The sequence below is a fragment of the Mesoplodon mirus genome, assembly GCF_964341445.2.
Source record: "Mesoplodon mirus genome assembly, chromosome: 13".
NCBI classification, from domain to species: Eukaryota; Metazoa; Chordata; class Mammalia; order Artiodactyla; family Ziphiidae; genus Mesoplodon; species Mesoplodon mirus.
The window spans coordinates 22,439,923-22,454,118 of NC_138989.1; the positions used below are offsets into that span (position 1 = coordinate 22,439,923).

The 14,196-nt window shown below is 43.2% G+C and overlaps 1 protein-coding gene across 1 annotated transcript; it reads left to right on the plus strand.

Moving 5' to 3' along the window:
• The first annotated feature begins 52 nt into the window (after nucleotides 1–52).
• On the plus strand, nucleotides 53–12,145 carry CCDC117 (coiled-coil domain containing 117). Its single transcript, XM_082640385.1, has 5 exons — nucleotides 53–1,452; nucleotides 2,146–2,196; nucleotides 7,965–8,189; nucleotides 8,664–8,801; nucleotides 11,285–12,145. Exons 1-5 carry the CDS (start codon nucleotides 1,271–1,273, stop codon nucleotides 11,520–11,522), a joined length of 834 nt encoding a protein of 277 aa, XP_082496511.1. The 5' UTR covers nucleotides 53–1,270; the 3' UTR covers nucleotides 11,523–12,145.
• The last annotated feature ends 2,051 nt before the right edge of the window (nucleotides 12,146–14,196 follow it).

The window sequence follows — 14,196 nt, forward strand, 5'->3', positions numbered from 1 at the left end:
AAGAGGCATCAATGATGATGCTTAGGGTTTTGGTTAGAAAGAGAAAAGCATCTTCTGACAGCTGAAACTGGCCTGGTACTATCAGGTGGACCCTGGTGTTTCCTGTTAAACAATTTCACAGAACATCAACATCAAACAGGGACTGAGATGTGACCTCTATGGATCAAGATAAAAGCAAGACCCCTTTGTAATCCTGTCTGTAACCCAATCCTAACATTGTCCAAAGCACAAAAATGACCAAACATCTCCCATCCTGGCTAATGCAAGGACTGTTGCTTCTTTACCAACTGTAGGTTTAGCCTCCCTTCATTCCCCCCACCTTCTAGAAAAGATTAGCTAAGATAACCATAGAATTATCTCTGCTTCCTGACAGTATTAAGTCCAGAGTAAAGCCCTGCTTCTTTGACCTGCCCCCAAATCCCCCTATGACACACCGAAATCCTATAGGAAGCCTTTTCTAACACCCTCTTACTGAGACACTCCCTGACTGCAGTAAGTCAATAAATCCATCTTTGGTCAATTACAGGTGTGTTCTTGGTGGTCTTTGGCTGAAGGGCATTGACTTTGGTATAAGTAACTCAGACTAGATGATGGTGCCATTTCCTGAGATGGGAAAAATGATTGTGATCAGTGGTTTTGGTGACAAATTCTGCTAGCCCTTTAGCAAGACTTTGTCTCTGGATACCCCAGATAGAGCCTGGAAGTCTTGCCAGTCCCTCTCACAAGAGCTCTGAAGCTTTCCTTCATCCTCCATGCTGTTCCCTCTAAGGCATCATCAACTTCATTTACATTAAAACAGAAGGGATTAGTAGCTGATTTTTAACGTGTATTATGTGCCAAGAAGTGTCCTAAGGGCTTTAGATGTTTTAATCCATTTAATTCTCCCATCGGTCTTATGAACATAGGTACTACTGCTGAGAAAACTGAGGTACAGAGGTTCCATAACTTGCTGAGTGAGGATTCGAACCTAGATCATATTCTAGGTTGGCCAGGGCCATCCTCCAGCCCCGGAGACTCGGACAAGCAGCCATCTTGTTTGTAGTCCGCAAGGACTTCAACTCCCGGCAGACCTCGCGTCAGCAGTTCTCCACACACAACAAATCCCGGCGTGCCCCGGGCGGCATGGGGTGGAGGGTTCTAGAAGGCGTGACGTGGGGTCGGGAGCGGGCTCAGAAGCTGGCGCCTCTTGGCATCCGCTGTGGCAGCCGCTGCCGGGTCTGGGGCCGCGGGCGGCCGGGGCCGCGGGCGCAGCCTCCTCATCTCTCCGGCCATGGCCGCGCTTGGCCGGCCTTTCAGCGGCCTCCCGCTGAGAGGCGGCTCGGACTTCCTACAGCCGCCACCGGCTTTCCCCGGTCGGGCCTTCCCGCCGGGGGCGGACGGCACCGAGCTGGCCCTGCGGTGGGAACCCCGCGCCGCCCTGAGCAGCCCGGGCGGGAGCGCGGCGCGCGGACGGTGAGGATCTCGGCGGGCGGCGGGCGGCGGGCGGCGGGCGGGCGGGCGCGAGCTACTTGACCCTCCCCGCGACCTTCGGCGGGGGCTTCTCAGCCCCAGGTTGCTGATGAGGATACTGAGCCCCACAGTCGGTTACCGTAAGTCATCTGAGGTAGCAAAGCGCGGGGGTCCGGTTCGGACCCTGGCCCCCCTGCGTCCCGGGAAGTGAGGAAACGGTCCGAGCTCGCCCAGGGCGTGCGAGGAAGGGAGCCGGGTCGAGCCGGGTCGAGCCGGGCCTGGAGCTGCCCTGGGCGCGCACTCGCCTCGCTCCCTCCAGACCGCGGCGGAGCCGCCGCTGCTGTTAACTTTCAGCGCCTCTCGGACATTGAGCTTTCTCATCCGCAACTTGGGACAGAAGTGGATCCTCCTAGTGGGATCATAAAATAAAGTGCTTAGCCCGGTGCCTGCCCCGATACGTTTTCCCTACGGTGGTCCCCCTCAATTTATCTCCCCCGGTCTTGACCAAATGAGAAGTTTAGATTTCAGTCTCTATACCTGACTGACCTCGTGACCTGTATATCCATTACACTCGGCAAGGAAGGGGACAGCTGGTGGGAATGGGGTGGGCAAGATTATCGGAGCCAGAAAGTGGATGCTGAATGCACCCGCTCAATAAATTTCTCAACTGACTGATTTTCTGGTTTGTTTCAACAGTGTTTCAGTTCACCATAGAAAGAAACACAAGCGAGAGGAGGAGGAGGATGAGTAAGTTTCAGGTGCCTTTTATTCACTTAATGGTCACTTAATTTAACCTGTTTTATATCCATAACTTTGTTTTTAAGTGAAAGGGTGAAACATCAGGTGTCTGAAAGGAGGTCCAAGGAACTGATAACATGGGTTAGGTTTTAGAGAATGGAGCTGGGCAGGTCAGAGGGAAACTTGTCACTCTGTAAACAATTGTATAGCCTGGACATGGAAGCAACCTAAGTGTCCATCGACAGATGAATGGATAAAGAAGATGTGGCACATATATACAATGGAGTATTACTCAGCCATAAAAAGAAACGAAATTGAGTTATTTGTAGTGAGGTGGATGCACCTAGAGTCTGTCATACAGAGTGAAGTAAGTCAGAAAGAGAAAAACAAATACCGCATGATAACACATATATGTGGAATCTAAAAAAAAAAATGGTTCTGAAGAACCTAGGGGCAGGACAGGAATAAAGACCCAGACGTAGAGAATGGACTTGAGGACACGGGGAGGGGGAAGGGTAAGCTGGGGCGAAGTGAGAGAGTGGCATGGACATATATACATTACCAAATGTAAAATAGCTAGCTAGTGGGAAGCAGCTGCATAGCACAGGGAGATCAGCTCCATGCTTTGTGACCACCTACAGGGTGGGATAGGGAGGGTGGGAAGGAGACGCAAGAGGGAGGAGATATGGGGATATATGTATATGTATAGCTGATTCACTTTGTTATACAGCAGAAACTAACATAACATTGTAAAACAATTATACTCCAATAAAGATGTTAAAATATATATATAAGCGATCGAAATGTTTGAACTTTGAGCCATGTGAATATTGTTATATGCACAAAATAAAAGAATTCGCAGAAGGCTACGTATTGAAAAGTCTTACACTTCTTGCTTGTTCTCCCCAGGAGTTACCCTTGTTGCCTGTTTCCTATGTCTCCTAAGGAAGATAATGTAAAAATTTACAAGTTTATAACTGTATATATTTCTGGTTTTTTACATTGTAAATAAGATACTGTTCACACTGCAACACATCAGATCTTTTCATTTTACTCTCCTGTAGCTTGTTGCATATGGGCACATAGAGTTCTACCTAATTTCTCTTTCAACAGGTGAGTGGAATTCTATTGTAAGGCTAGGTACAGATAATTAACCAGTCTCCTAGTGATGGATTTCTAAGTTAATTCTAATCTTTGTTATTACTAACAAATCTACCATGACCACCATTCTTTTTTTTTTGAACATCTTTATTGGAGTCTAATTGCTTTACAATGTTGTGTTAGTTTCTACTGTATAACAAAGTGAATCAGCTATATGTATACATATATCCCCATATCCCCTCCCTCTTGCGTCTCCCTCCCACCCTCCCTATCCCACCCCTCTAGGTGGTCACAAAGCATGGAGCTGATCTCCCTGTGCAATGCAGCTGCTTCCCACCAGCTATCTATTTTACATTTGGTAGTATATATATGGCCATGCCACTCTCTCACTTCGTCCCAGCTTACCCTTCCCCCTCCCCACGTCCTCAAGTCCATTCTCTACGTCTGGGTCTTTATTCCTGTCCTGTCCCGAAGTTCTTCAGAACCTTTTTTTTTTTTAGATTCCATATATATATGTGTTAGCATACGGTATTTGTTTTTCTCTTTCTGACTTACTTCACTCTGTATGAAAGATTCTAGGTCCATCCACCTCACTACAAATAACTGAATTTTGTTCCTTTCTATGGCTGAGTAATATTCCATTGTATATATGTGCCACATCTTTATTCATTCATCTGTCGATGGACAATTTGGTTGAATTTTGGAAAAAGTTGTTGCCAATTTATACTCCTTTTACCGTGGGAATGCCTGTTTCTCCATCTTCTCATCAGAACTGTATTTTCAAACTTTTTGATCACCACTTAACTGATAGGTAAAAAATTGCATCTCATAGGCAGACAGTCTAAAAAAAAATGAGTAAAAGATTTCCCCAAAGGGGATATCCAAATGACCAACTAAATGAAAAGATGTTTGACCTCATCGGTCTTTAGGGAAGTGCATATTAAAGGCACAATAAGATACTCCACCACCAGATACTGGAGGGTTCTGTAGCACCAGGAACTCTGAAACACTATGGATGAGTATGTAAATTGCTACAACACTTTGGGAAACAGTTTTGCATTATCGCATGAGTTGAAGGTGCACATACCCATTTACTCAGCAGTTCTCCTCTTGAGTATGTACATGTGCTCATCAGGAGATGTGTACAAGAAAGTTCATAGCATCCTTGTTCATGATAGCTCAAAATTGGAATGTCTCTGAACAGTACAATAGATAAAGTAAATTTTTTGCTGAGTTCAATTCAGCAAAAAAAAAAAAACAACCCACATCTATCAACCTAGATGTGTCTTATAGTATGAGCAAAAGGAACATTACAAGAATGTATATGTATACAGTATAATTCCTTATATATAAGGTTCAAAACCAGGCAAAACTAAAAACTTGAAGATTGCATATCTACATACTTGATCATGTATTTTTTTTTAAATGAAGTGATTACCATAAAAGACAGTATTTACTTACAGGGAGGAGGGAGTAGAGTACCATTTGGGGATTCTGGCAGCAGTCTACCTCTTGAATATTATTTCCATGGATTTTTTTTTTTTTTTTTTTTTTTTTTTGCGGTACGCGGGCCTCTCACTGTTGTGGCCTCTCCCGTTGCGGAGCACAGGCTCCGGACGCGCAGGCTCAGCGGCCATGGCTCACGGGCCCAGCCGCTCCGCGGCATGTGGGATCTTCCCGGACCCGGGCACAAACCCGCATCCCCTGCATCAGCAGGCGGACTCTCAGCCACTGCGCCACCAGGGAAGCCCCTGGATTTTTGTTTCATAATTATTGTATGTACTTTTATAAGTGTAGGCATTTTATAATTAAATTAGGTCACTGTTTTAATTTGTATTTTGTAAATTATAGGCGATGTTGAACATCTTTTAAGCCATCTGTGTTTCACTTTGTGTGAATTGTTCATGTTTCTGCAAATTTTTTATTGGCTTATCGGTCTTTTTCTTGTTAATCTATAAGAAATTTTATTAAGGAAGCCAGTTTATTATATATGTTTTGTTTTCCCCAGATTTGTTGTTTGTCTTTCAACTTTGTGTATGATCTTTTTTTTTTTCCTTTTTTTGCCAGCAGAAACTTTGAATTTTCTCACCTGGTTGATACATAGACTAATGAGACAGTAGATTTGAAAGTTGTCTCAGTTTAAAAACACTTCTGGGACTTCCCTGGCAGTCCAATGGTTAAGACTCTCCCCTTCCAATGCAGGGGGCATGGGTTTGATCCCTGGTTGGGGAACTAAAAATCCTGAATGCTGCGGCGTATGGCCAAAAATTTTTTTTAATAAATAAATAATAAAATAAAAAACCTCTGGACCAGACAATATTTATGTTCTTTCTAGCCTTGGGATCACTGTAGATACACAGGGACCTCTTTGCTTTTATCTTTTGGGGTTCCTTATAGGAGATTATTGAATAAAGGGTTCCAGTGTCATAAATAAAAAGTTTGAAGTGTACAAACAATTGGCTTTAAATGTTAACCATCTTTAATATACACGTGGAGAGATTGAGGCCCTGGGACTGGACAGTTGGATGTCAAATACCTAGAAGTGTGCTGCCTGCCTGCCACTTCCATAGCTCTTATCAGAACTTTAAAGTCTTTTATATCCCATTTTGTTTGGGACTTACTCATCATTGATCTCTAAGTATTTGCAAAGTGGACCTAGAGGCATGAAATAATTAAGCCCAAATTATGTTGGAGATCAGAGATCAGAGCCCAGCTCTGATACTCAGTTGCATTTAAAGATCTTTCAAAAAAAAAAAAAATTTATTTAGGCTGCTCCAGGCCTTCGTTGCGGCATACAGGATTTTTTAGTTGCAGCATTTGAACTCTTAGTTGCGGCATGCATGCGGGATCTAGTTCCCCCACCAGGGATGGAACCCAGGCCCCCTGCACTGGGAGCATGGAGTCTTACCCACTGGACCAGCAAGGAAGTCCCTCAGCTGTATTTAATAGTTGAATTGTTAGATATGCTAGGAAATGACCTGTTCCTTCTAGATTTATTCTGCTTTTTCTTACATGACTTTTTTTTTTTTTTTTTTGGCTGTGTGAGTCTTCATTGCTGCACGCGGGCTTTCTCTGGTTGCAGTGAGTGGGGGCTACTCTTTGTTGCGGTGCAGTGGCTTCTCGTTGCAGAGCACAGGCCCTAGGCGTGTGGGCTTAGTAGTTGTGGCACGCAGGCTCAGTAGTTGCGGTTCATGGGCTCTAGAGCACAGGCTCAGTAGTTGTGGCGCACGGGCTTAGTTGCTCTGCGGCATGTGGGATCTTCCCGGACCGGGCTCAAACCCATGTCCCCTGCATTGGTAGGCGGATTCTTAAGTATTGAGCCACCAGGGAAGTCCAACATGACTTCTTATGTCTATAACTTTTTCTTCTGCTTTTGAAAACATCACGTACTTTATCCAAATACTACAGAAATGTTTGATTTATGGATAGACATTCTTAATACTTTCTTATGAATTAAAAATGATTATACACTAAACGTCTCATTTAATAGTTGATTCCAGTCAAAAATCTAGGTTCAAGAGAGCATTATTACTTGTCAGATTTTATATTGCCAGAGACTTGAATGTTGATTTTCATAGTCTTGACATGAAATAGAAATTTCTTTCTAAAATACATGCTTCTTCCTTTAACTCTTAGTTTAGAATCAGAAGCTGTGGTGGCCATTAATGAATTTTTTGGTTGCAGAGCTGTGTTCTGGTCTTGAGATTGTGCTTGGTGATGCCCAAGCAATAATATACTTTTGGTCTAAATACTCAAATAGAGCAGGGCTGGTTGTCTATTTAACTTGCTTCAGGACAGGTCTCAGCTAAACACCAGGCAGGTCATAGTGCTTGCAGATACTAGTTCGTGGTAAGAGCTTGAACAGTTGAATTTCCCTAACAAGGCAGGAGGTTTTAGTGAAAATGGCATAGAGGTAGGATTCAGGGTCTGTCTCTGGGGTCTGGTACCCAAAATATCAATACAACTCACCTTACGTGACACTTTGGAGGGAGCACTTTAGTTTTCAAGGTCCTAATTTCCACATGTGCCAAACAAATTGGATTTGATGAATTCTAAGGTCTCAAGGAAATACAAAATTTCTAGGAAGTGAGGATAGTCTATGTTGCAAGGCAGGAGAAAAGTGCACCCCATTATTATTCAGGGACCCATAGAGCAAATGGCAGCCTCTGCCATTTTTGGAGAGAACGAAAAAATCAGCAATATCATTTGTACCTGTAGTACTTGCTGCAGACCTGATGAAGCGTATATTTTTGCCCTAAGGGAATATAGGACGCCTGCAGATTACCTCCTCATATGCCCAGTGTAATGGAGCAGCAGCAATATGAAAAATATGGCTGGCACTGAATTGCTGCTTTGTGATTTTTGTGTTCTTTACTTCTCACTTGACCTTTCCAGGGCTGAATAAGTAAGAACGACTTTAAATTCCCACATCGAACACTTCTAATCTGGAAAGGCAAAACTCTTGCAGTTGCAACCTAATTTGACAAATGTCGGGAAGGGAAACATCTCAGGGAGGCTGTGAGAATGACCTAAAAGAAAATGTGTGATTTTCCATCTTGTAATCACACACTGTCAAAAATCAGAGGTTTTTCGTACAAGAATTTGATTAGAGATGGGGATGATACACATTTCATTTATATTAGCCAGGATTTTCATTGATTTTTTTTTTTTTCCAGTTGTCCATTAAGAAAGAAAAGGCTAACTGAAGCAGGGCTCTGTGCTGGTCCTAATGACTGGATTCTTTGTGCACATCAGGATATAGAGGGTCATGGAGTAAATCCGTGCACTAGTGGGCTTTCTGCACCTGACATGTTAGATGTTATTTGTGAAGAGATGGATCAGACAACGGGAGAACCACAGTGTGAAGTTGCCCGAAGGAGGCTTCAGGAAATTGAGGACAGGTAAATGAGCAGCATATATCTAGCTGCTTATTATTGTTCCTATGTAACATCTCTACTCTTTCAAGTTAGTCTAATTCATCATTTGGTGAATCCTTGATTCTCAATGTATCAGACTATAAAAATCAGAAAGCTCAAAGTATACACTTTAAACGTTAAAGTAAGCTCTTCTCATAGAACTGTACTAAATATTTTCACTTACTATCTCTGAATATTAATTTTTGGTATGAGGGTTTTTAGGGACACATTCTTCAAATTTGATTGCCTCTAATGTAAAACATTTTGGTTAAATGTTGAACAACTCTTTTGTGTCTACTTCTTTCTCTCAGGTATAGTCTCATATTTTACTTGATATTTTGCTGTAGCACCTGTTGCATTTATCCTTTTTTTATTTTTTAAATTTTGTCCAATTAATAGAATATATAATAGCTTAACTAAATAATTTTTCTTTCTTCCTTCGCTTCTGTCTTTATTTAGAATAATTGACGAAGATGAAGAAGTTGAAGCTGACAGAAATATTAACCATCTTCCCAGCCTTGTCCTTTCTGATACCATGAAAACAAGTTTGAAGAGGGAATTTGATGAAGTCTTTACAAAGAAAATGATTGAGTCCATGTAAGTTTTGGTTTCTGGTTTCCATTCATTTATGATCTTGGAGGGAAAACCCAGTCTCTAGACACTTCCTGATCGCCAACCAAGTGAAAGCCCAGTACGTTTTGTATTTAGCCCAGGTTGGAGACCTTTTCTTAGTTCATTGGGGTGAGCAAAATGCTGTGCAAGCAGGAGTTGGCTGCCTTGTGTACTCAGCCCTGGGTTGTTTTGAAGCCCTAAAATGCACTAATAGTCTAATATTTGGAAATGGGAGGATTGGCAAGAAAGAACCCATTCTCATATGTATATGTGTAGCTGATTCACTTTGTTATACAGCAGAAACTAACACACCATTGTAGAGCACTTATACTCCAATAAAGATGTTAAAATAAAAAAAAAACCATTCTCTCAAATTCCTATGACAGGATGTAGGAACCACATTTCAAAAGTACCTTTTACCTGGCTCTCTCAGTTATCTAGGACCACTATTAGGACCTAGGAAACAAAAGTCTCCCAGCAATCAAAAAAGTTATCACAAAGGCCACAATCCACAGCTCATATTCTTACCTCATAGTGTGTAGCCCCTCAGGCCTTTAGCTATAAGAGCCATTTTGCACTTAGTTTAGACCCAGTTTGATCAGCTCAGTTATCTGGTTTCCTCCATCATCAGAGTAGAAACACAAAAACAGCAGAACAGACAAACTCATAGTAGTGAATAGTGACAGTACAGTGTGAGAACAGGAGAGGCAACTGGAAAGCAAACATAAGAACCTGAAAAGCAAAGCAGCCTGAAGCCCATTTACATAAGAACTAATGATAGCCCTGTAATTCTTGTAGTTCTTGAGCTTAGATGATTTCAAGTGGTCATTACCGACTCTGTAAAGTACAGTTGTCTCTTAATATCCATGGGGGGATTGGGTCCAAGACCCCCTGCGGATACTAAAATCCAAGGATGCTTGGACTTCCCTGGTGGCGCAGTGGTTGAGAGTCCGCCTGCCGATGCAGGGGACACGGGTTCATGCCCCGGTCCGGGAGGATCCCACATGCCGTGGAGCGGCTGGGCCCGTGAGCCATGGCCGCTGAGCCTGCGCGTCCGGAGCCTGTGCTCCGCAACGGGAGAGGCCACAACAGTGAGAGGCCCGCGTACCGCAAAAAAAAAAATCCAAGAATGCTCAGTTCGCTTATATAAAGTGGTCTGGGGTTTCCCTGGTAGCGCAGTGGTTAGGAATCCGCCTGCCAATGCAGGGGACACGGGTTTGAGCCCTGGTCTGGGAAGATCCCACATGCCGCGGAGCAACTAAGCCCTTGTGCCACAACTACTGAGCCTGCATGCTAGAGCCCGTGAGCCACAACTACTGAGCCCGCATGCTGTAGCTGCTGAGGCCTGCGCACCTAGAGCCTGTGCTCTACAACAAGAGAAACCACCACAATGGGGAGCCCACGCACTGCAACGAAGAGTAGCCCCCACTTGCCACAACTAGAGAGAACCTGCACGCAGCAGTGAAGACCCAACACAGCCAAAAATAAGTTAATTAATTAATTAATTAATTAAAAAATAAAATGGTCTGAATCAAAACCCCACAGATACGGAGGGCCAACTGTAGTTGGCAAGTTATAAAGTGCCATTTAGATGTTGCCTAGAAAAGACTTCAGATAGACTTGGTACTCAGTGAGGGTAAGTGTCAGATATCTGAAAAATTCTCTTAGGATACCAGTCCCACTGATGCCAGGTAGATGAGGCAGTATTGTCTTTAGACACAGTGGGTTCCACTGCTGCTCGATGTTAGCTCACAAGGGTTTTGCATTAGCCTCCTAGCTTGAGCTTATAATTCTGACTACCCAGCCCTTAGGATGGGTAAATAGTTTAGCCAAGAGTAAGCAGGTCACATTGCCCTCCAGCCTAAAACATAGCACTTTCTGCTCTTGGTAGTTTTCCAGAAGCTAGCCTTGTGTGTGTGGGGGGGTGTTCTTCATTGTGTTTTATTTTTCCTTACTTGCCCTTGGGTCCCAGAAACCATCAAACCATCACTAGATGGAGAGGGCAGCGAGGGGGTGGGGGTAGGCACAGACAGTGGCTTATTGCAAAAAGCATTATGTTTCATAGCTGTACTAAGCAAAAGGCATACTGAGGTATTTTTAGTGTGTTTGGCCAGTGTTTCTTTTTCGTTTATAATGGTTTAGTGCAAGATAGTAGCTCACATCTGCTAATACTAACCACAATTTAAGAAAAAACTATAATAAATCAAGGGCCTCTGTTTTTCATGTTGAATGTTTATATTCTAATCACAGCATCTGTACAACCAGTTGGTTTGCTTAAAAATGCATGCAGAACTGTAAAATTTAATGTACTTGAGTGGCATTTGTAAAGATCAATTTGGATTGTCATAAATCTCCTATTTAATCCCATCAGTTTTTAGATGTTGGGTAGCAAACAATAGTTTTTCAATGTACGTCTTTTATTTTCATGTTACAAAATTATTGATAAAAATCTGTATTTTATGTCTTAGGAGCCGTCCTTCCATGGAGCTTGTGCTCTGGAAACCTCTCCCTGAACTCCTTTCTGATAAGCCAAAGCTGTCATCTAATGCTAAGAACTACACAGGAGAGAGCCAAACTAAGCATGCAGCTGCTGGCACTGCCTTCCCTCAAAGAACTGAACTGTTCTTGGAACCTCGGCAAACAGGGTTGCCTGTTTACACTAGTTTGGAGACAGCTGCTTGCACAGAAGAAGAGATGGAACTCTAGACACCAGTTTCTATACTAAAGTTGTCAAATTTTAGAAGGCTTATGTATTCAGTCATGAGCCTGCTTGTACAGTATAGGGACTTGAAAGTTTTGAAACGGGTGTAATATCTCCACCTGTGATTTGGGGTGGGACTCTCATTTTGGGTAGCCATTTCTTGAATTCAACTTTTGCCAAGGAAACTTGTCTCAAGAGAAAAGCAGTTTTCTAGGGGTCTTATTAAAGGAATAAGGAGTACATTCTGCAAAGTCAAGTATAGAAGCTATATGTGTAAGCATGACTTTTAAGTCATCTGTCACATTGTCTATATCATTCAGATACTTGAGTTGAAAAAGATGCATTAAGAAAGTAGGATGCTCTCCTACTATGTGTATTTTGACAGTCGAGCCACAACTTCATCTGTAGATACGAGCTCTGTTTACAGTGGTGACTATATATGATCGGGGAGACGGAGGAAGGAGGCAGTAGCTTAAGCCTATGCTGGGGAAATTAACAGAGGCTCTGAAACCTGTATATTAGTTGTCAATTCAGTGTAGCTATATTGATTAAATAGCCAGTAGCGTTGTGGCTCCCCTCTTTGCCTCTGAAAATGCAATGAAAAATACAAAGAAAAGGTTTTTCCTTTGAGGCTCTTTTGCCTTGTGCTTCTGTTGCTCCTTGGTTTCCCTTGCATAATCCATAAGCCCAGTTATTCAGTAATGTTTACAGCTTAATTAACTTTGAGTGATAGTTTAAAAGGTTGTGAGGTAGGGCTTCTCTGGTGGCGCAGTGGTTGAGGGTCCACCTGCCGATGCAGGGGATGCGGGTTCGTGCCCCGGTCCGGGAGGATCCCACATGCCGCGGAGCGGCTGGGCCCGTGAGCCATGGCCGCTGAGCCTGCGCGTCCGGAGCCTGTGCTCCGCAACGAGAGAGGCCACAGCAGTGAGAGGCCCGCGTACCGCAAAAAAAAAAAAAAAAGGTGGTGAGGTAAACCATGTGCGAATTGGCTCTGGGAGAAGCATCCCTCAGGTAATCCTGGGGCAGTGCTGTATCAACTAAGCCCAGCATATAACTTCTGTAGTTAAAAAAAAAGTTGTGCCTGTATAAGCAAGTTGAGTTTTTTAATGTTAATTTAGAAAACAGTGACTGAATAATTAGCTGAGCACATATGGGCAAATGACATTGAGATTTACTGAAATAGCTAATTTGCCTATTGTTTCAACTATGGTGCAGTAAGCCTAAAAGTTAGTAGAGGGCTTCCCTGGTGGCGCAGTGGTTGAGAGTCCGCCTGCCAATGCAGGGGACACGGCTTCGTGCCCCGGTCCGGGAAGATCCCACATGCCGTGGAGCAGCTGGGCCCATGAGCCATGGCCGCTGAGCCTGCACGTCCGGAGCCTGTGCTCCGCAACGGGAGAGGTCACAACAGTGAGAGGCCCGCGTACCGCAAAAAAAAAAAAAAAAAAAAAAAAAGTTAGTAGAGAATAGCTTCCTGCTAGCAGGAAATCTTCATCTTGAGGACCTTACCCAGGCTCAAGGCGTCCTCTGAGGGTAACCAGGATTGAAGTTTTTTATTTCTCAGGAAGAGCTTTTCTGCGTGGCAAGGACTCAGTAGTACGAAGTAAAATGACAATTTCTTTAGTGCTACAGAATATCCACTATAACTTATTGAGTGTAATACTAGCTCTTTTATCAGACAATGGGAGACCACCCCAGTTCTTTCTGTTTTGTTTTCTGGGTTTCTTTGGCCTTTGTTGGAATCAGATACCTTGTGTAGAAAACATGGTTTATGCCAAGTAGAGGTGACTTTAGGAGGCAGCTCCCAGGCAATTTTGAAACCCATGCCGAAGTCCCTCCCCTTTTTACAGATGGCGTAGAAGTCACAAGTCTGTTAACTAGACTGTTTCTTCTCCTGCCTGTTGTTCCTGCTTTCTCTATTTCTGTCTGGATAGTCAGGAAAAGATTTAATGTTTAATATTTAAACAAAATATTTAATGTCTACACAGTAAAATTATTCAAACTTCAAACCAGTATTGAAACAGTTGGAAACCAGCTAATAGTTTCTTAATCTCAGATTTAGAGATGAATGTAAACTGTATTCTGTTGAAATGTGCAAGTGTTTGATTCATGCCGTTTAAAAAACTCCTGCCTCTAGGTAATTGTTAATGGGACCAACTTGTAAAGTTTGTAGCCTTAAAGAAACCTCCATGCATTTGTTCTGCTACAGCTCAAAAACATGAAGTGACTGCCTGGAATTTGGAGTTAGTCCCAGTGTTCACGTGAAGGAGAGGTGACAGCTTTCCAAAGAAGGACCCAAGCACACTAACACTGTCTTCTATAGGGATTGTTGGGCAGGCCTGGGATCCAGGTCTGTACAGTGAACAGGAGGAAAGAAGAGCTCTGAAACAAGGCTCAGATACCACGGGTATATGTAGGAGAGAACTAATAAGATTCTGTTAATTAAGATCCAAGCAGAACTTGTTTCAGGAGTCATTTTACCTGACGTAATCATTATTTCTGCAGGAAACGTGGACGTTCAATGCTCCTTTTTAAACTTTATCCTGCATATGTTTGTACAGAAATTGTCTTCTTCATCCATGTGGTGCTTACTCATCTGAGCCGTCTCCACAGTCCCCATGCCTCTGCTTTGTTTTTCTTTTGTAGAGTAAGGCTTTTGCTTTTGCCATAAGGTTTCCCTAG